The 16399-nt window shown below is 56.2% G+C and overlaps 1 protein-coding gene across 1 annotated transcript in view; it reads left to right on the top strand.

Moving 5' to 3' along the window:
- The first annotated feature begins 806 nt into the window (after positions 1 to 806).
- Positions 807 to 16399, top strand: part of MPPED1 (metallophosphoesterase domain containing 1) — a 68195-nt gene continuing 52602 nt past the window's right edge. Inside the window, exons 1-2 of the mRNA XM_086403188.1 lie at positions 807 to 1325; positions 10476 to 10657. Of these exons, the coding sequence (XP_086259314.1) occupies positions 1102 to 1325; positions 10476 to 10657 (406 nt within the window). The 5' untranslated portion in view covers positions 807 to 1101. The remainder of the gene's footprint in view (positions 1326 to 10475; positions 10658 to 16399) is intronic.

Below are 16399 nucleotides of genomic sequence, written 5' to 3' on the forward strand. Positions count from 1 at the left end.
CTATTTACATAGTTAAAAAAAAAATTATGGAAAAAAGCAAGAAAAAAAAAAAAAGATGATCTTAGTTAAGAAGCTGCGGCTGTCGTGGCAAGTCTGTGTATCAGAGTAGGATGGAATCTTATCCAGGATTCCACATAGCTGAGCTGGAATCGAAAAGGGACAGTTTCATCCAGTAACTACAAATACAAACTGCACTTTCCAATGAACGAAATGAAAAAAATATATATAGCATTTGTGAGCTGTGATTATGAGTGGTTTCAAGGTTTGACTGGGCACAGCGAAATTCCTGAGATCCTTACAAAGCTTTTGAGAAGGTTTTTTGTTATTTTTTTCTTTTAAAGTAGGTCTTCCCCTTCCCTACCCCACACCGCAACGGCCACCCCCTGAGTTGAGTTGGTATACGGCAAGCTTTCTGGGAAAATCCCTTCTCCAGGCTCTGCTAAAAGATCTTTAGGCGAAATGGTTGTTGGTGAAGGAATTTGCCCCCGCGCCGTCTTCACCTGCTTGGGCTTGTGTGGGTGCGCATGTGGGTCTGTGTGGGAGAGTGTGTATGCTTGGGTGGGGGGAGGTCTGTGTGGAGGGCGTGGGGTTGGAGGTGATTCCTTCTTATTCCCCAATCCTGAAAAGTAAAACTTACCTTACCTGTTTCCAGAATACCAGCCATTGTCTTCCGCATCTCACGGTCACCCTATGGGCTCTGGGGGTGGGAGGGGGGTGGTGGTGGTTTGTTGAAGGCAGAAAAAAAGTCTTAAGTATTTAAACATGTTGGACCATGCATGCATCTGTCCATGGTGTTGTGGTTTTTGTTTTATTTTTTTTTTTTTTGGTCCCCTCCCTCCCTTCCCTTTTCTTTTTACCAAAGTATATTCATCAAACTGCTGAGTTGGAAAGATTTGTAATGAGTTTTTGAGCTGTACGACTGTGGGTTTTTTTTTCCCTCTTCCCCGCCCTCTCCCTCTTTCTAAATCTTCATCTGACATTAAATAAGGCAAATCCCAAACAGATTAACTGTCTCCTGGTTCTGCTCCGTCTCCTCAGTCTGTTCCCAGGTCTGGCTCGGGGCCGGGCGGCGGGAGATGCCCGCGGGGCCCGCGGAGGTCCATGTGGCGCGCTAGGTGGGACCCCGGCGTCCTGAAGGCAGAGGCCCTGGCCCTCCTGCCCTGCGGCCTGGGCATGGCCTTCTCGCAGTCCCACGTGATGGCCGCCCGGAGGCACCAGCACAGCCGGCTCATCATCGAGGTGGACGAGTACAGCTCCAACCCCACCCAGGCCTTCACCTTCTACAATATCAACCAGGGCCGCTTCCAGCCGCCGCACGTGCAGATGTAAGTGGGCACCCCTGATGGAATCCACACCCCACCCCCCCGGGTGGGGGAGGGGGCTAGAGCGGGAGGGCCGCCTGGGGGTGGGCTCCTGGACTCGGGGTACCCCACCGTCTCCTGCGCGTTGACGGCGGTGGATGGTGAGGCTCGGGACGGGAGGGACGGGGGAGAAGCTGCAGTGTGCTGGTCTTGTGGGCTGACTCTGGCCCAGAGTCTTGTTTCCTTTGGCCAGGAGGACGTTTTACAAACATTGAAAAACAACGTGATGGCACGTAAAAATCCAGACTTCTGGCTTTGCTCTACGAAACCCAAAGTCGTGGCAACCCCAGGCCCATTTGGCCTCGTGGTAGCGTCTGTGGGGCGGGGGGCACTGAGTTCCAGCTGCTGCCCCCTTGGTGTTTGGGTTACTGACCCCCTGGTCTAATTCCTGTTCCTCATTGCACAGATGGGGAGACTGAGGCACAGAGAGGGGGCAAGACGAGACTTGCTGCAGGACCAGGACAGGGCAAGACCCTGGTCGTGGACTGACTGTTCTCCTTTCCTTCTGCCCAGACCCCCTTGGCTTCCCCCAGAGAACTGGGGAATTCTGCCACCTGCCCTTTGGGGCTGATGGAAAATATCAGAGGCGCCCCAGCAGTAGGGCTGCAGTGAGAGCGCAGACTCAGGACCCTCGCACGAGGAGAACCTTTCTGCTCCCTGGGTCTTTTCCAGCGGTTGGGAGAGGAGCCGATGGCACGGGGTAGAGGGGGATAAATTCCTGGCCCGGCCCTGGGCGGCTCCCTGTGCCACTCCATCTCCCCCTCCTTTGTCTCCGCTGGCCTGTCCATCAGTCCGGCCAGACAGGTGACCCCCTGCGAGCCCCACACACCTGGCAGGCACCGGAGCTGACATCTGCCTCCAATCCAGGGTGTTCTGCATGCTTAGCATCCTTTCCTGGTGATGTCTGTGGACAGGAGTACTCACGTGCTTTCCTCTGAGAGTTTAGGCGTTGTCCGCTCCACTGTTGAAACTCCTCTCAGCCTCTTCGGGGTACCCCTGTGCTGGGTCTGTCTGGGTCTCTGACAAGCCCCTGGTGAGTGGAGAGCCCCACGAGTCCACAGTGACAATATAGGAGATGAGAGCTGTGGTGGGACGTTCCTGGGCTGTGGGGCCCAGGGCAGGTCCCCAGACCAGCAGGCTGGTCAGATTTCCCCCCCGAGGACACAGGGCCCGGCTTCCTCTTGGGCCATGGGCACTAGCTCTGGGGGGCAATGGTCACGTGAAGTGCTGGCCGCTGCCCGTTTAGGGAGACAGGAGGATCTGGGATGTGACCCGAGTCGAGAAGGAGCCCGGGGGAGTTCCACTCCCAGGCCCAGAGGTGGTGTGACTGGGTCACTGCCTCGTGTTCCTGTGTGTTTCTCTCAGGACGAGTCTTCTGTTGTAAAGGGTGGGTGCAGCGATTATTCGTGGGAGCAAGGGCTCTGGAGGGCAGGGGGCACCCAGCCTGGGGGTGGGCCCCAGCACTGGGACCTCCCTCTTCCCTGCAGTGCCTGCTCATTTCCGTGGGGGCTGCAGGGCTGGCATTGTCAGTAAGATGAGATGGTTGGATGGCATCATCGGCTCAGCGGACATGATGAGTTTGAGTAAACTCCGGGAGATGAAGGACAGGGAAGCCTGGCGGGCTGCAGTCCGTGGGGTCGCAAAGAGTTGAACACGACTGAACAGTTGAAGGACAAGAACAAGATTTCTCTTTGGGAAACTCCCTGCAATGTCCAGTTTGGAATCAGACGGCAGATTTGGGCAGGACGGGAGGCCTTGAGTCTCAAGCACGCTGTTCCTTGGTCTCTCTGGGACCTTGAGGCCTGGCGTGGCTGCTGCCAGGGGAGGCCTTCCCAGGGCTGGGTTTTCTCTTCTGTTGATGGAATTGGTCCTCCTGGGCTGCAAGTACAGTGCCTGAGGTCCCCAGATGCTGGGAATGGGTGGGAGCCCCAGGCCCTCAGGCGGAGCAGGTGGGGGTGTGTGTGTGTGTGCCTGTGTGCACGCCCATTCAGAGGGGTGCCTGGGCACAGCAGATAAAGCCAAGTAGAGACAGACAGAGCTGTCATGTAGGGGACCCCTGGGTAGCCCCAGTCGCAGAACAGAGCTAGGGCTACAGAAGTCAGGAGAGTTGGGGGAGCCAAGGGGCTGAGGGAGGACCCTCTGGAGAAAGTGCCTTGTAGGTTGAGACCCAGAGAAGCAGGATCAGGGGCAGCAAGTTGGGAAGTTGCCGCAGGGTCTGAGCCAAAGGTAGTGGGAATGTCCAGGAACTTCCAACCCAGGCAGGAAGCTCGCGGGCCCCTGCGGGTCAGGCTGTGTCAGAGGAAGGGCGGTGAGTGGCCAGGTGAGAGGGGTCAGTCCCCTCATCTAACAACTCTGGCTTATTGGTTCATTTCTTCATTCACTTACCCAGCCGGGGTGTCTGTGAGCAAGTTGCCAAGCACGCTGGTTAGATAGGAATGTGGGCTCCGGGGGCATCCTTGGTGGCTCATTTGGTGAAGTGTCTGCCTGCAATACAGGAGACCCAGGTTTCATCCCTGGGTTGGAAAGATCCCCTGGAGAAGGAAATGGCCACGCATGCAGTATTCTGGCCTGGAGCATCCTGTGGACAGAGGAGCCTGGTGGGCTACAGTCCATGGGGTCGCAAGGGTTGGACATGACTTAGCGACTAAACCACTGCCATGGGCTCCAGGCTAGACCACCTGGATTTGAGTCCTGGTTTTGCCGCTTGATTGTGATGTGTCTCTTGGTGCCTCTGTTTCCCCGCCTACATAATGCTGCTCCTTGTATTGCTGAGCATCAAGTATGTGGATCCACGTAGAGAGGGGCCTGGCGGCAGGCATCCATGCCTACTGGACTAGGTGCTCGGGACTCAGCAGTGACCACAGATGCAGCCTCACCTGCACTGAGCTGATGATCCCGTGGGCTGTGCCATGAAAGTCAGAAAGTGCAGTAGCGTAGGGTTCTGGTAGCGCTAAGTGCCCTGGAGAAAAAGCTTAATGGCTTTTTGCGGTCACTTAGCTGTTGTGGGCAGAGCAGGTTCACACTGGCCTGCCCCGCTCCATCCCTCCTGGCTTGCTCTGTGCGGTCCCCTCCTGAGGCTCAGGCAGTAGGGCTCGGGGGTAGTTAGGGATTTTGGCCGGGCTCCCGAGGAGAGCATACAGTGAGCCCCGGCTCTGGACTCCTGGTCCAGTGCTCTCTGATTGTCTGCTTGGGTCACCCTGGCTTGGAAATGCAGCTTTGCACACAGCCAGGTGAAGCCGGGCCCCTGCAGGACTAGGTGGGTGGCCGCTGTCTCCCACCCCCCTTCTTCCGACTCACACCCTGCGCGCAGAGGAAGCGTGTGGGTTTCCATGGCGAGTCTCCACCGAGGGAGATGCCACTTCCCAACACGTGATTTATCGCCGCCCTGGGCTTTGTCTCGGGGTGAGGGAGCGAGGGGCCTTATTTAATAAATCCACAATTTATATTTAATAACAACAATGACAGCCCAAACGTGGCCTCCGATGGAGCCCTGTGATTTATGCGGTTGCCCCCAGAGACCCTGGTGGTAACCAGGCTGCCTTTGCCTGAAGAACGAATGACTGGATCTGGGGCTCTGGGTTTGGAGCCCTGAGACCAAAGACCCCCTCACCCTGGGGACTGAGCAGTGCTGCCCCTGGGGAGATCCCCTCTAGGTACCGGCCCCTATGTCCTGAGCGGGGCAGGTGGACCACTGGCCTGGTGCTCAGTGAGTGAGAAGGCAAGAACCATGCAGGAGGGACAGATTACCATAGGGATCCACCTTAGAGGAGACTGGAGCCAGGCGTGGCAACTCCTCTTTGGCCTTTTTTATTTATAATATTTATTTATTTGTTTGACTGTGCTGGGTCTTCACTGGCGCACGTGGGGTCTAGTTCCCTGACTGAACCCAGGCTCCCTGGGTGGGAGCATTGAGTCTTGGCCACTGGACCATCAGGGAAATCCCTCTGTCTTTAAAAGGAGTCCTATTGGTGGATACTCAGTTCGGTTTAGTTCAGTCATCCAGTCGTGTCCGACTCTTTGCGACCCCATGGCCTGCAGCATGCCAGGCCTCCCTGTCCATCCCCAACTCCCGGGGTTCACCCAGATTCTTGCCCATCGAGTCGGTGGTGCCATCCATCCGTCTCATGCTAGTGGAATCATTTAAAGACCCTCCAAGCACGTCAGACTGTGTGGGGGTCCTTGATGAATGTGGCAGGGTGGGGGGCATCACTCTGTGCCAGGCCAGGAGTGTCCCCTGGTTCCCGGCCTCCTCACTGAGTAAGGCTGGAGAGCTGATGCCCTCACTAGGTGAGATGGAGGCTTCAGAAGGGGCCCGCTGGCCCCTAGCCTGTCCAGGTGCTGCGAGGTCTCTAGGAGACAGTGAGGGTCAGCCTTGAGCCCAGGAGAGGTGGGGGTTGGGGTGGAACGGCAGGCAGGCGGCCCTCACCTGGGCTCTGTCTGTTCTCAAGTGCCACCCTGAACCTCTCCCCAAGGGCTCCGGGTGGAGTTCTGTTTTCTGGGACCTTACTTTCTCCCTCCTGCCTCCAGGCTTTGCACAGGCTGCCTCCCCTAGTCTATGTCCTGCTAACATGGACTCATCCTTCGGATCTCATCTCCTCAGAGTGCCTTCCCCGATCCCTTGCCAAATCTCTCTGGCTGCCCTCCTTCCCCTAGATCTAGGCATGCAGAGCCTCCCATTCACGGCACTGCTTCAGCCTGTGCTGATACATGCACTCGTGGGAGAGCTTTCTAAGCGTTCCTCCCCTCCGCCAACACGGGCTATCTCCCAAGCCTAGCATGGCGGACAGGAGGAGAGAAAGAAAAGGGAGCGAGGATTAGGCAAGGCACACGCTCCAGGAAGAGTGAGGGGATCAAGGAGGGCTTCCTGGTGGCGACGGCATAACCCCTGGGCTTGGAGGACCGGCAAAAGCAAAGCCAGGATGTGGGGAGGAAGGGAGGCATGGGGCCTCCGGGTGCAGGCTTGCCTTAGAGCCAGTGCTTGGTGGGAAGGAGCCTTAGGCAATCGTGCAGCTTAGCACCAACCAGTCCTTGCCTTCCCCTGGGCCTCCGTTTCCCCACTGCTAGGAGAGAAGGAGACTAGAGGTATCTCTCATTCTAAAAACCGTGGCTGGTGCCCAGTCACATGATTGGACACGGTTTTGGAACTTCACTGAAGACAGGTCCTGTGCCATCCAGCCCCCTGACCTTCAGGGTACCCTGTTTCCCCAGAAATTGAGATATGGGGTGGGACGGCCTCTGCCTCCCACGCCTCTGTGAGTTTTTGGCATCAGTAGTTGCACTTCCAGGGTGTCAGTGGCTCAGGGGAGAGACCGACAGGGGGCCAGGACGTAGGACACAGGCTGCAAGGGACATGCATCAGGTTTCCAGTTCTCACAGCATCTCCAAGAGAGTGGGTGGTCCCCACCGCACAGAGCCGGATGGGAGGCTGGGAGGGTCTTGGGCACAGTGAGGAGGCCACTGAGCCCAGACGCTATCCTGGATCTGGGCGCTGGAGGCTGGGTTCTCTATTCTGCATCTTCCCTGCCGCCAGGGTTCCTGTGGGAAGGTCCCGGGGGAGGCTGGGGGGACGCGGTGACAGGTTTCAGGTCTCAGAGAAAGAAGGAAAGAGCCACAGACTTGCTTGGGGCCATCTCGGCAGGTAGACGCTTTGCAGGAGTCGAGTTTGCCCCCTCCCAGACCTGGAACATTTATTTCCATCCTTTCTCTCTGGTCCCCCGAAGAACGTGGCTGGGAAATAACCATTTTCCTCTGTTTTATGAGGTTAAGTGCTCCAATTCCTGTTCTGAAGACCCAGGTTCAAATTCTACTCTATAACTTAGGAGCCCCGGTCCTGGGTGTGGAACTAACCTTTCCAGCCCTCAGTTACTTGCTACACCGAGCTGCTACAACTCAAGGGTTAGCTGGACTGCAAACTGTCGTATGGGTAAAGGAGAGTGTCCTGGCTCACATCCAGGTTTGGGCCCAGCTTCAGGCACAGCGGGATCTCGGGCTCAGCTGGTGTTGCCAAGCCCTCCCACCCTTTGCGTGCTGTCTCCTCCTCAGTACCCTCATTCTTGTTCTTTTCCTCCCTTCGAAACACAGGTGGGGTTTCTAGGAGCTGCACAAGGTCTCCATGGGTGTCCAGCAGGTGTTTGGTATGTAGTAGGCTGGACTCAAGAAGCATTTGTCTATAGATTGACTGGATGCAATGAAGTAAGGCCTGGAAATAGTCCAGCTTGGTGTGAATTCTGGAACCAAAAACTGGCTTCAAATTCCAGCTCCACCAGCTTCCATAGCTGAGATCCTGGGCAAGTCAACCTTTTCTTTTTTTAAAAAAAAATTCTTTTTTTAATGTGGACCATTTTTAAAGGCTTTATTGAATTTGTTAGAATATTGCTTCTGTTTTATGTTTTCCTTTCTTGGCCACAAGGCCTATGGGATCTTAACTCCCCGACCAGGGATCAAACCCACACCCCCTGCATGGGAAGGTGTGGTCTTAACCACGGGACCGCCAGGGAAGTCCCTAGCCAGCCTTTTTTTGATCCTCAGTTTCCTCATCTATAAAATGGGCACATGCAGAGTGCCCTGCTCAGACGGCCCCTGTGAGGGTGAAGAGAGCAGATGCGTGTACAGTGCTTTGCACACAATGAGCTCTCTACCCGCGGGAATCATCAATATCATTACTGTTGTTATTATTTCAAGGTTGAGCATTTGTTACAATCCGAATAGCTGGAGGACAGTGCAGGGAAATAAAAGTCTGTTTTTGTTTTTTCCTCTGGGGATTATTAGGTTTGCCTCCTCACGGAGCTCAGAAGCCTCAGGGCGAAGAGAAACAAGAGCGGAGTTAATTAAAGAGCCTGGGCTCCAGGAGCAGGCCCAGCCCGACTAGTGCCCGTGGAATTTGTGTGCTCCTGGCTGGTGGGCAGCAGGAGCGTCAGCTGGCTCAGGGCTCCTGTACGGAGGGACGCACAGGACGAGGGGTTGCTGGGGCCCGAGGTGGCTCTGGGGATGATGTCTCACTCCCTGTGTCCCCCTTCTTTGTCTCTTGGACTTGGTCTCAGCCGCCTTGTGGCATCTTTACAACCTTGGTGTATGTGAGGCCAATGAATGAATGGATGAGTTTGATTGACTCACTCATGTTAATTACTGGGCCAGGCCAATAGCCCAGTAGTGACTGGCTGCCTTGCTCCAATATCAGCTGTGTTAGGGGCAGACAGGTGGATTCCCAGGCCTCTTACCTGCAAGACTTGTCTGTCATATGGTGGGTGGTGGCGGGGAGCGACCCAGAGGACAGAGGAGTGGCAGGAATTCCTGGGAGGGAGATTTGCGCTTCTCCACTGGTTGAGGCATCACCTCCTCCTGGCAAGTTCAGGGGGCCCCAGGCCAGACTAGGGCCTTCTCTGGCCCCCAGGCCCTCTGCTGCCCCATGCGACCTTGTGGCTTTATTGTTACTAGCTGGCCAAGTCTCGTCTCCACCATCAGTCTGGGACCTGGCCTGGTTCATTCACTTCTCCAGCTCTGAGCTCATAACTGGTACCGAGTAGGCGTTCAGGGTGTGTTTTGTTGAATGAATGAAGGACGGAAGGAAAGAATGGAGAGAAGAGAAAGGACTCCAAGAACCCTCCTGTTGGACATCATCAGACTCAGAAATTCTTCCTTTTCCGCGATCGGACCTAACTCTGACCCGCTGGGGGTCCTCGCTTGACTTAACCACCCCCAGCAAAGGGCCCTGGAAGTCTCTTCCCCGGAGGCCGGGTGACGGGGTGATGCTGGCACGGGGCTGCGGCTGCCGCCGGGCGGATGGAGCTTCCTCGTGCTCTCTGCACATTAGCATGCTGAACCCACGTCTCTCGTAAGGTGTTAATTAAATTTATTCGAAGTATATTGTCTGAAAAAAAAAGGATAATTAGAAAGATGTCTTTAAAAGTATTTATGTAACTGATATGGTACTGCTTTTGGTTTGCCGCATAATTAGATTTAAACACAGCTCCTCGAGCGGCATACTCATTTGGAGAGAGCAGCTCGTTGAAATGTCATTGTGCTGTTTTTCAGCGTTTTGAGCCTGGCAGAACCAGTCAGCTGAGGAGGCAAGAGCTGGGGTTCTCGGGGAGTACGCGAACTGGGAGCAGGGAGCTGGGGTTGTTTCCCACGGTCTGCATTTGTTCCCTGGGACACCCGGGCCACCGGCTCAGTATCCTCACATGCAAGACAAGAGGGCTTCCAGGGCCTCCCGGGGACCGAGAGCTTACAGTTACACAGCCACAGCTTTTAAATGTTCTGTGTCGTTGCCTAGTGAGGGACGGAGCTCCATTATACAGGTGAGCAAACCAAGGCCAGGCATTTTCTTGAGGTTATATGTTAGCAACGATCAGCAGATCTGGGTCTTCTAAATCCAGAGCTGTTTTCCTGCAGGACCCTGGAAAGCCCTCGTTCTCAACATGATCAGACCAGCTCATAGGTTTGGAAAATTGCTGTTTGCCTTTCGTGCCTTTATCTTGCAAGTTCCCATGAAATCCTGCCCTGCACACATGGCTCTCCCTGGATGCTCTCTCTGCACGGCCCTGCAGAGTCAGTTCTTCCAACTGGATGAGGACCTCAGTCCATGCATCCTCCATGGGGCCGACAGCAACCCCCCAAGGGGGTGAAACCTGGATTTTTGGGGGTGAACAAAATCTTACTCTTATTATAAAGTGCAGATACACACATCGTAAATGAACAGATATACAGAGTATCTGTGGTGTTAAAATTTCACAAGAGGAGTGAGTAGAAAAAGCATCAGGTCCCTTAGAGGCTGATGATGGAAAAAAAAAAATGGTTGAGAGGCACTGCTTATCAAACAGCAGGTCAATTGTGGTCATCACACAGGTGCACGTAGGCCCACGTGCTGGGCTGTACCTGTCAGCTCTTTCCACTCATCACCTCCTTTAACCCTCACACAACACCTGGGGGTTCCTGTGTTACGGAGGGGAAACTGAGGCTCAGGGGGAAATCTTCTGCCAGATTGGTGAGCGGAGGGTCAGGGTTTGAATGCGGGTGGATGTGATCTGGACCACACGTGATCCGATCTGGATGGGACGTGCGCTGTAGGCTCCCAACGCTTTGGCCCCTGGACCCCACGGTCCCCTCTCTCCCCAGGGTGGACCCGGTGCCTCATGACGCCCCCAAGCCGCCCGGCTACACCCGCTTTGTCTGCGTGTCTGACACCCACTCAAGGACGGACCCCATCCAGATGCCCTACGGCGACGTGCTGATCCACGCCGGGGACTTCACGGAGCTGGGGCTCCCGAGCGAGGTGAAGAAATTCAACGAGTGGCTGGGTAGGTGCCAGAAGGGGTGGCGCCTGGGAGCGGCCAGACTCGGGCCAGACCCCTGCCGCCGCCCCTCCTCCCTGCTCTGCCTGGCCCCTCCCCGGCCTCTGTCACCTGTCCACCTCCCCAGGGAAGCCCCTGACCTCCGGGACCAGGCCTCAGCCCTCTGACTATCTCGTCACACCTGGGAGGTCTCCTGCCCCAGCACGTGTCTGTGCTGTGACTTTCTATTTGTGGGATATTTTTCGGCCTGGGAGACTCCCTTCCGCAAACCCAGGTTCATTTTTGTCTGGTTGCGTGTCCAGCCCCCAGTACCTGGTCCAGGTAAGTCCCAATAACTAACTGAATGAATGAATGAATGAATGGGTGAGTCAGTGGCTGACTGGGTGAACAAATGAATGACTCTCTGGGAACAGTGATACCAAGGCAGGTGCTCAGCTGGTCAGACCGGCTCAGACACCCGCCACCCTCGACCGCTGCCCAAATGAGAGGACCCTCCTGGCCTCCGTGGCCCCAGCAGGAGCCCAGGGGTTCCGGTGTGGGCTCCTCCGTGGACAGCTGTTGGTACAGGCAGCAATGCGAGTGCCATCCCATGCTGTGGGAGATGGTGGGCCGTGATTCGCAACACAACCCCCAGGGTTTTGTCTCTGGTTTTGTTTTCTTCCAAAATAAGAAAGACATAAATATGGGGTGCCCTCCTGGGAAAAGCTGCTTGCTTGGAATCCAGAGAAACCTCACGGCGACTCTCCCCGCCACGGCCCCAGTGGGGACTGCTGGACGGCCCCGGTGCGCAGGCCTGCTGTCTCGGAGGCGTGGGGCCGGGGCCGGCCCACCTCCCCTCGCAGCCCCTCGTGGCCGCCAGACGGTCCCCCGCGCCTCCCCAGGGGCATCCCGCTGTGCAGTTGGCTGGGAGCTCCACGAGCAGAGGGCCAGGAGCGAGGCGGGTAGCTGCAGCGAGAGAGGCCCGGCTTTGCCAGTCGAGACAAATATTTACAAGCAAGGCCTTTCCCTCCTCTTGGCAGGCTTGGAGCTTTCAATATTGATCTTTCAAATGGGAAATTCTAATTGAGGCCCCTGTTTGGGCTGAAACCTGTGAAGGCTGGGATGGGGTGGGGAGCGCTCCTCCAGGAGGTGAGTCTGCCTCAGTGCATCTCCCTTTGCCAGGTCCTAGGAAGGGGGCCCTCGCGGAGATGGCTTTCTCTTGAGTATTTATTTACTGGATTTTGGCTGCATCAGGTCTTAGTCCCTGGGAAGCCTCACCCCTCTTCGGTTAGTTGCGGTGTTTGGGCTTATTTGTCCTATGGCATGTGGGATCCTGGTTTCCCCGATCAGGAAATCTAACCTGTGTCCCCTGCATGGCAAGGCAGATTCTTAACCACTGGCCCACCAGGGCAGTCCCGAGGCTGCTTTCTTAGCCCCCTGCTCTAGGGTCTCAAAGAGACGTGAGGCTGAACCGAGAGTCCACGTCCCCAGCAGAGAGCAGGAGTCGCTGGTGGCTGGGCACGTGCTCTGCCAGGCCCACTTGGTAGGCTCCTTACCGCTGCTGCCCAGTTGGATGTGAGGAGCAGCTGTTTGGCATGGGCGCTGTCTGGATCCTTATCTGACCAAAGGCGACGTTGGCCCCCGGCCCCGCCCTGAGGTTCCCAAAGGTGGGGACTGTTTCTGATGTACCCCTGGCCCAAACGTGTTCCTCTCCATGCTGAATGAGTAATGAAGCCAACAGTTGCATGTACCATGGCGGGTGGGTGGCCGGGGCGGGGGGCTGGTGGCCAGGGCTGGTGACCGGGGGCCGTGAGCTCTCAGTGCAGGTGCTGAGGGTGGCCTCCCCCTGGATGGGAGGTTTCAGGGACAAGCTGTCGCTGGGCTGGGTTTGGCCTGAAAAATCGGGGAGTTTGTGCGGGGAAAGGGGTAGCTGAGGCCAGAGCCTTCGTGGGACATGTGAGAGGTGGCGTTATGTGTCTGGGCTGGAGGGAGGGGGTCTGGGGGAACATGAAGGCAGTGAGCCTGAAAAGGGGCGTGAGGCCTCCCAGAGACTCTGAAGCCGAGTGGAAGCCAGGGGCCTGGGAGGCCTGCCTGGTGAGATGGCCATTTTAGGAAAATCTCTCTACCTGCCTCTTAGTAGAAGTCAGAACTAGGTGCTGTGGGAATTTGCGGGGGAGGGGGCTTTCTTGGTAATTTGCACTTGGCGTTGGATTGATTTATTTGCCTGATCGTGGCAGGTGGGAAGGGTGAACTTGCAGAGGGGTCTTCCTTTTACAAAAGGGGCTTCTCCCCTTGGCAGCCTTGAAGAGTTTGCAGATGTCAGTGCTTGTCACTCAAGTGGACTGGGCGGGGCTTGAGGCTGAGGAGTGACTGAATGGGCCGGGGGGGGGGGGGGGGGGGGGGGGAGGGGAGGGAGGGGATGATTTGCATGTGAGCATCAGTAGGAACTGTTTTGAGCATCCAACTGCAGCCGGCTTCTCGGGAGCGTGCCTGCTGGGCAAAGGGACTCCCCTCTGAGGGCTTGTGGCTCACGTGCCCAGGGATGTGGTTGGTGATCATGGTGGAGAGATGGACTCAGGAGGTGTGGTTTTATAAAGAGCTCGTGTTTATCGACTCTTCACGTGTGCTGGGTGCCCTTTATGTATATTTTTAAATCATTTGATTCGCTTGGTCAGGGGATGAGGCAGGAGCTATTATCATCCCCATTTAACAGAGGAGAAACCAAGGCTCAGAGGAGTGAAGTAACTTGCCCGAGGTCACACAGCCAGCAAGTGGCAGAGCTGGGATTCAAACCTAGGCAGTTGGACTCTGGAGCCAAGCTCTCATCGTCTCCTCTGTATCACCTCTCTTGTTTTTGTGGTGAAACTTCTCTGTTTTGAAATAAAGATGTGCCTTTTGGGGCCAGATGTCCAGGGTCAGCTTCCTCCCAGGTGACCGCAGCAGTCAGGTGACCTCTCTGAGCCTCTCTGACCTCATTTTAAATGGGGAGGAGGTCAGGCTTCCCTTATCCTGTCTGCCTCTTCGGAGGTGAGTTGTTTTAAGGCTCTATTGGGCTGGAGGAAATGCTCAAGTGTTATAATCTGTAAAAGGCTGTGCAGATGGCCAAAGCCCAGGAGGTGGCGTTGGCCAGATCGGGGCTCCCCTTGGGGTAGAGGTAGGGGTCATGGGTTGGTCCCATGGAGGGCTGGGGGATTTGACCCGAGCCTGCATGCTGAATTGCAAGGAGAAGCGGTAGATGATTTGTGTGTCAAAGTATGTTGAGTTTCCGAGAAATGTTGACCTAGAACCTCATCTATGCAGGCGGTTCTTACACACACACACGCGCGCGTAGGAAAGACTGCAGGGGCTCTTCATTCCTCCGTCAGTGCACCTCTCTGAGAACATGGGGTAAGTGTGCAGTGGGTGATGGTAGGAGTGAGGAGAGGCCACTGCGTTTGATGATGGGGATGCCGCGGACGGGTGGACCCACCGGAAACAGCAAGAGGACCATTCTCATGATGAGGTCTGTGGAGCGCTGGCCCTGGATGATGCTGACGGAGAGCTCCTTGAAGCAGCCATGGAAGGCCTCCCTGAAGAGGTGGCCTTGGGTGAGGCATGAAGGTGACAGTGAGCCCTGCAGGAGGAACATTCCAGGCAGGGGCACAGCGGCTGCAGAGGCCCCGCGGGCAGGCGGCAGGAGGGTTTCCACCACTGCAGCTACGCCCCGTGGGCCAGCGGCAGGAGTTTGGGGTTGATTCTAGGTGAGCTGGGCTCTTCGGGAGGGTTTGCAAAAGGCAGTGACCTTTAAAAAGGCCTGGACTGCAGAGGCAGAATGGAGGCCTCAAGGCCAGTGAGGGCCAAGGCTCTGGAATGTTCCAGAAGTGATGTCTGGGACTGTGGGGGATTTTTATTTTCTTCTTTGTGGTTCTCTGTTTCTTTTATCCCTCTGATTTTTCTGTAGGGAGCATGTATTATTCTCGTAGCTTTAATTGAAGACAACACTAAAGTCCATTGCTTTTAAAGAAACGTTGGCCTCTCTGGAGTCTGATGCGTGGCGTATCCCAGGATGGGGGTGGGGACGGTGCTGGGCCCAGGTCAGTCCTGGCATCATCCAGCTACTCAGGAGGTCACCTGGAGTCCCTTCCCCAGCCAGCAGGGCCCTGCCTGCCTCTCAGACCCACGGGCCCAGCCCTTCCTCCTCCTGAGTGAGAAAGCTGCTGATCTGAAATTCATAACCAGCTTCTTCTCTGCTCATTGATCTCATGGAGAATACCTACAATCATATTGTAGGAGCCACCTCCAGACAGACAGGAGGAGATTTAAAAAATTAATAAAGACCCTTTTGTAAGAGAAGATTAGGTGCCTAACTGGGGAGACGTGCGGCTCCCCTCACGCGTCTCTAATTTGCTGTCGGGTGGGTTGCTCTCAGCCTGGCTGTGAGGGTGTCCGCGTTTTGCCCACTTGCAGGCTTCTGTCTGGGTCTGTGTTCTTTAGAGGGCACTAGGTTGGGGGTGATAGGGCCCCCTGACAGATCCCTTTTCCCGTGGGCCATTAATATCCCCAATACATTCATGAAGTAGAACCGCCAGATGGATTTGTAAATGTCCCAGTAAGCAGCTAAAAAATTGCTAAGGATGGGCTTTCCAGCTGTAAAGAATGAAAAGAAGAGCACAGTTGACTGAAGATGGAGAAGAATGTGCTGGAAGCCCCATGCTCATCCGCAGGAATCGCGTGATGACGGACGGGCAGCCTGGAGCCTGCAGGCCGATTGGCCCAGTAACTCGTGTCTGTGCAGGGAGGTGGGACGGCAGGGAGGTTACGCGCTCCCGTCTGGCAGTCAAGAAGGCCTGTCTTCACCCCTACTTCAGCCTCTTATTTGCTGTGTGACCTTCACTTAGTCGCTCAACCTCTCTGTGCCTCATTTGTAAAATGGGAAGATTTATTTACCTACCCCAGAGGGTTGGGGAGAAGTGATAGTCATATGCTTAGTACATCGCGGACTCAGGGAGAAGCCCTTGAGGAGTGGCGGCTGTTGTCATAAAAAGCTTGCTTCTCCCTGATCCGAGACCCCACAAACACACCTGCCAACCAACCAGCCTCAGCACTGGCCGAGCCGTTTTGTTCTGGCCACACCGGTTGACTCCAGTTCCCCACCCTGGACCTTGGCTCATTCTTGTCCTCTGGCTGTTTCTCGTCCACCTGGCAGAGTCTGACCCACCCCGGCTCGAATGTAGCTCTTGTGAAACTACACGCCCCACGGCCCCCTCCTGCCCTGCTGGGCTACATCGGTTCTGCCCCCCGTACACCAGGACTCCCTGTTCAGGGCTTGGTGGTGGCCCTTGGAGGGAGGCCCCTGTGTCTTCATGCCTCCCGTCGGCCCCACCTAGACTGTCCGCCCCTGGAGGGTGGGACGAGCCTCACCCCCAGCGCCGACCGGGCCTCAGCCTGGGGAAGCCCTGGACAGAGGCATGGACTCGGGGTGGGTGTGCTGTGAGCTGGTCCCTGCATCCTGGCAGGGCTGGTTGCCATGGGGGGCGGCAGGGAGCAGCCATAAGAGGGGCTTCCAGGAGGGCAGGACCGTGACACCAGAGAGTGTGAGCTGTGGCTGTCACAACATGGGACTTGGGGAGAGTCTTCGCAGGGGCAGAGGCCGAGCGGGGCGTCTCCAGATTGAGGCTGGGAACTGAGGCCAGTGGGTGTTGGGGACCCGGCCTAGGGAGGGCCAGGTATTCCGGGGGTGTGTGTGGGCTCCCCTCTGGAAGCCAGGGGTGCTGAGCAGAGGCTGAGCGC

Source organism: Bos grunniens, chromosome 5 (genome assembly GCF_055505025.1).
Source record: "Bos grunniens cultivar Pamir isolate PY7600 chromosome 5, Bosgru_T2T1.0, whole genome shotgun sequence".
NCBI classification, from domain to species: Eukaryota; Metazoa; Chordata; class Mammalia; order Artiodactyla; family Bovidae; genus Bos; species Bos grunniens.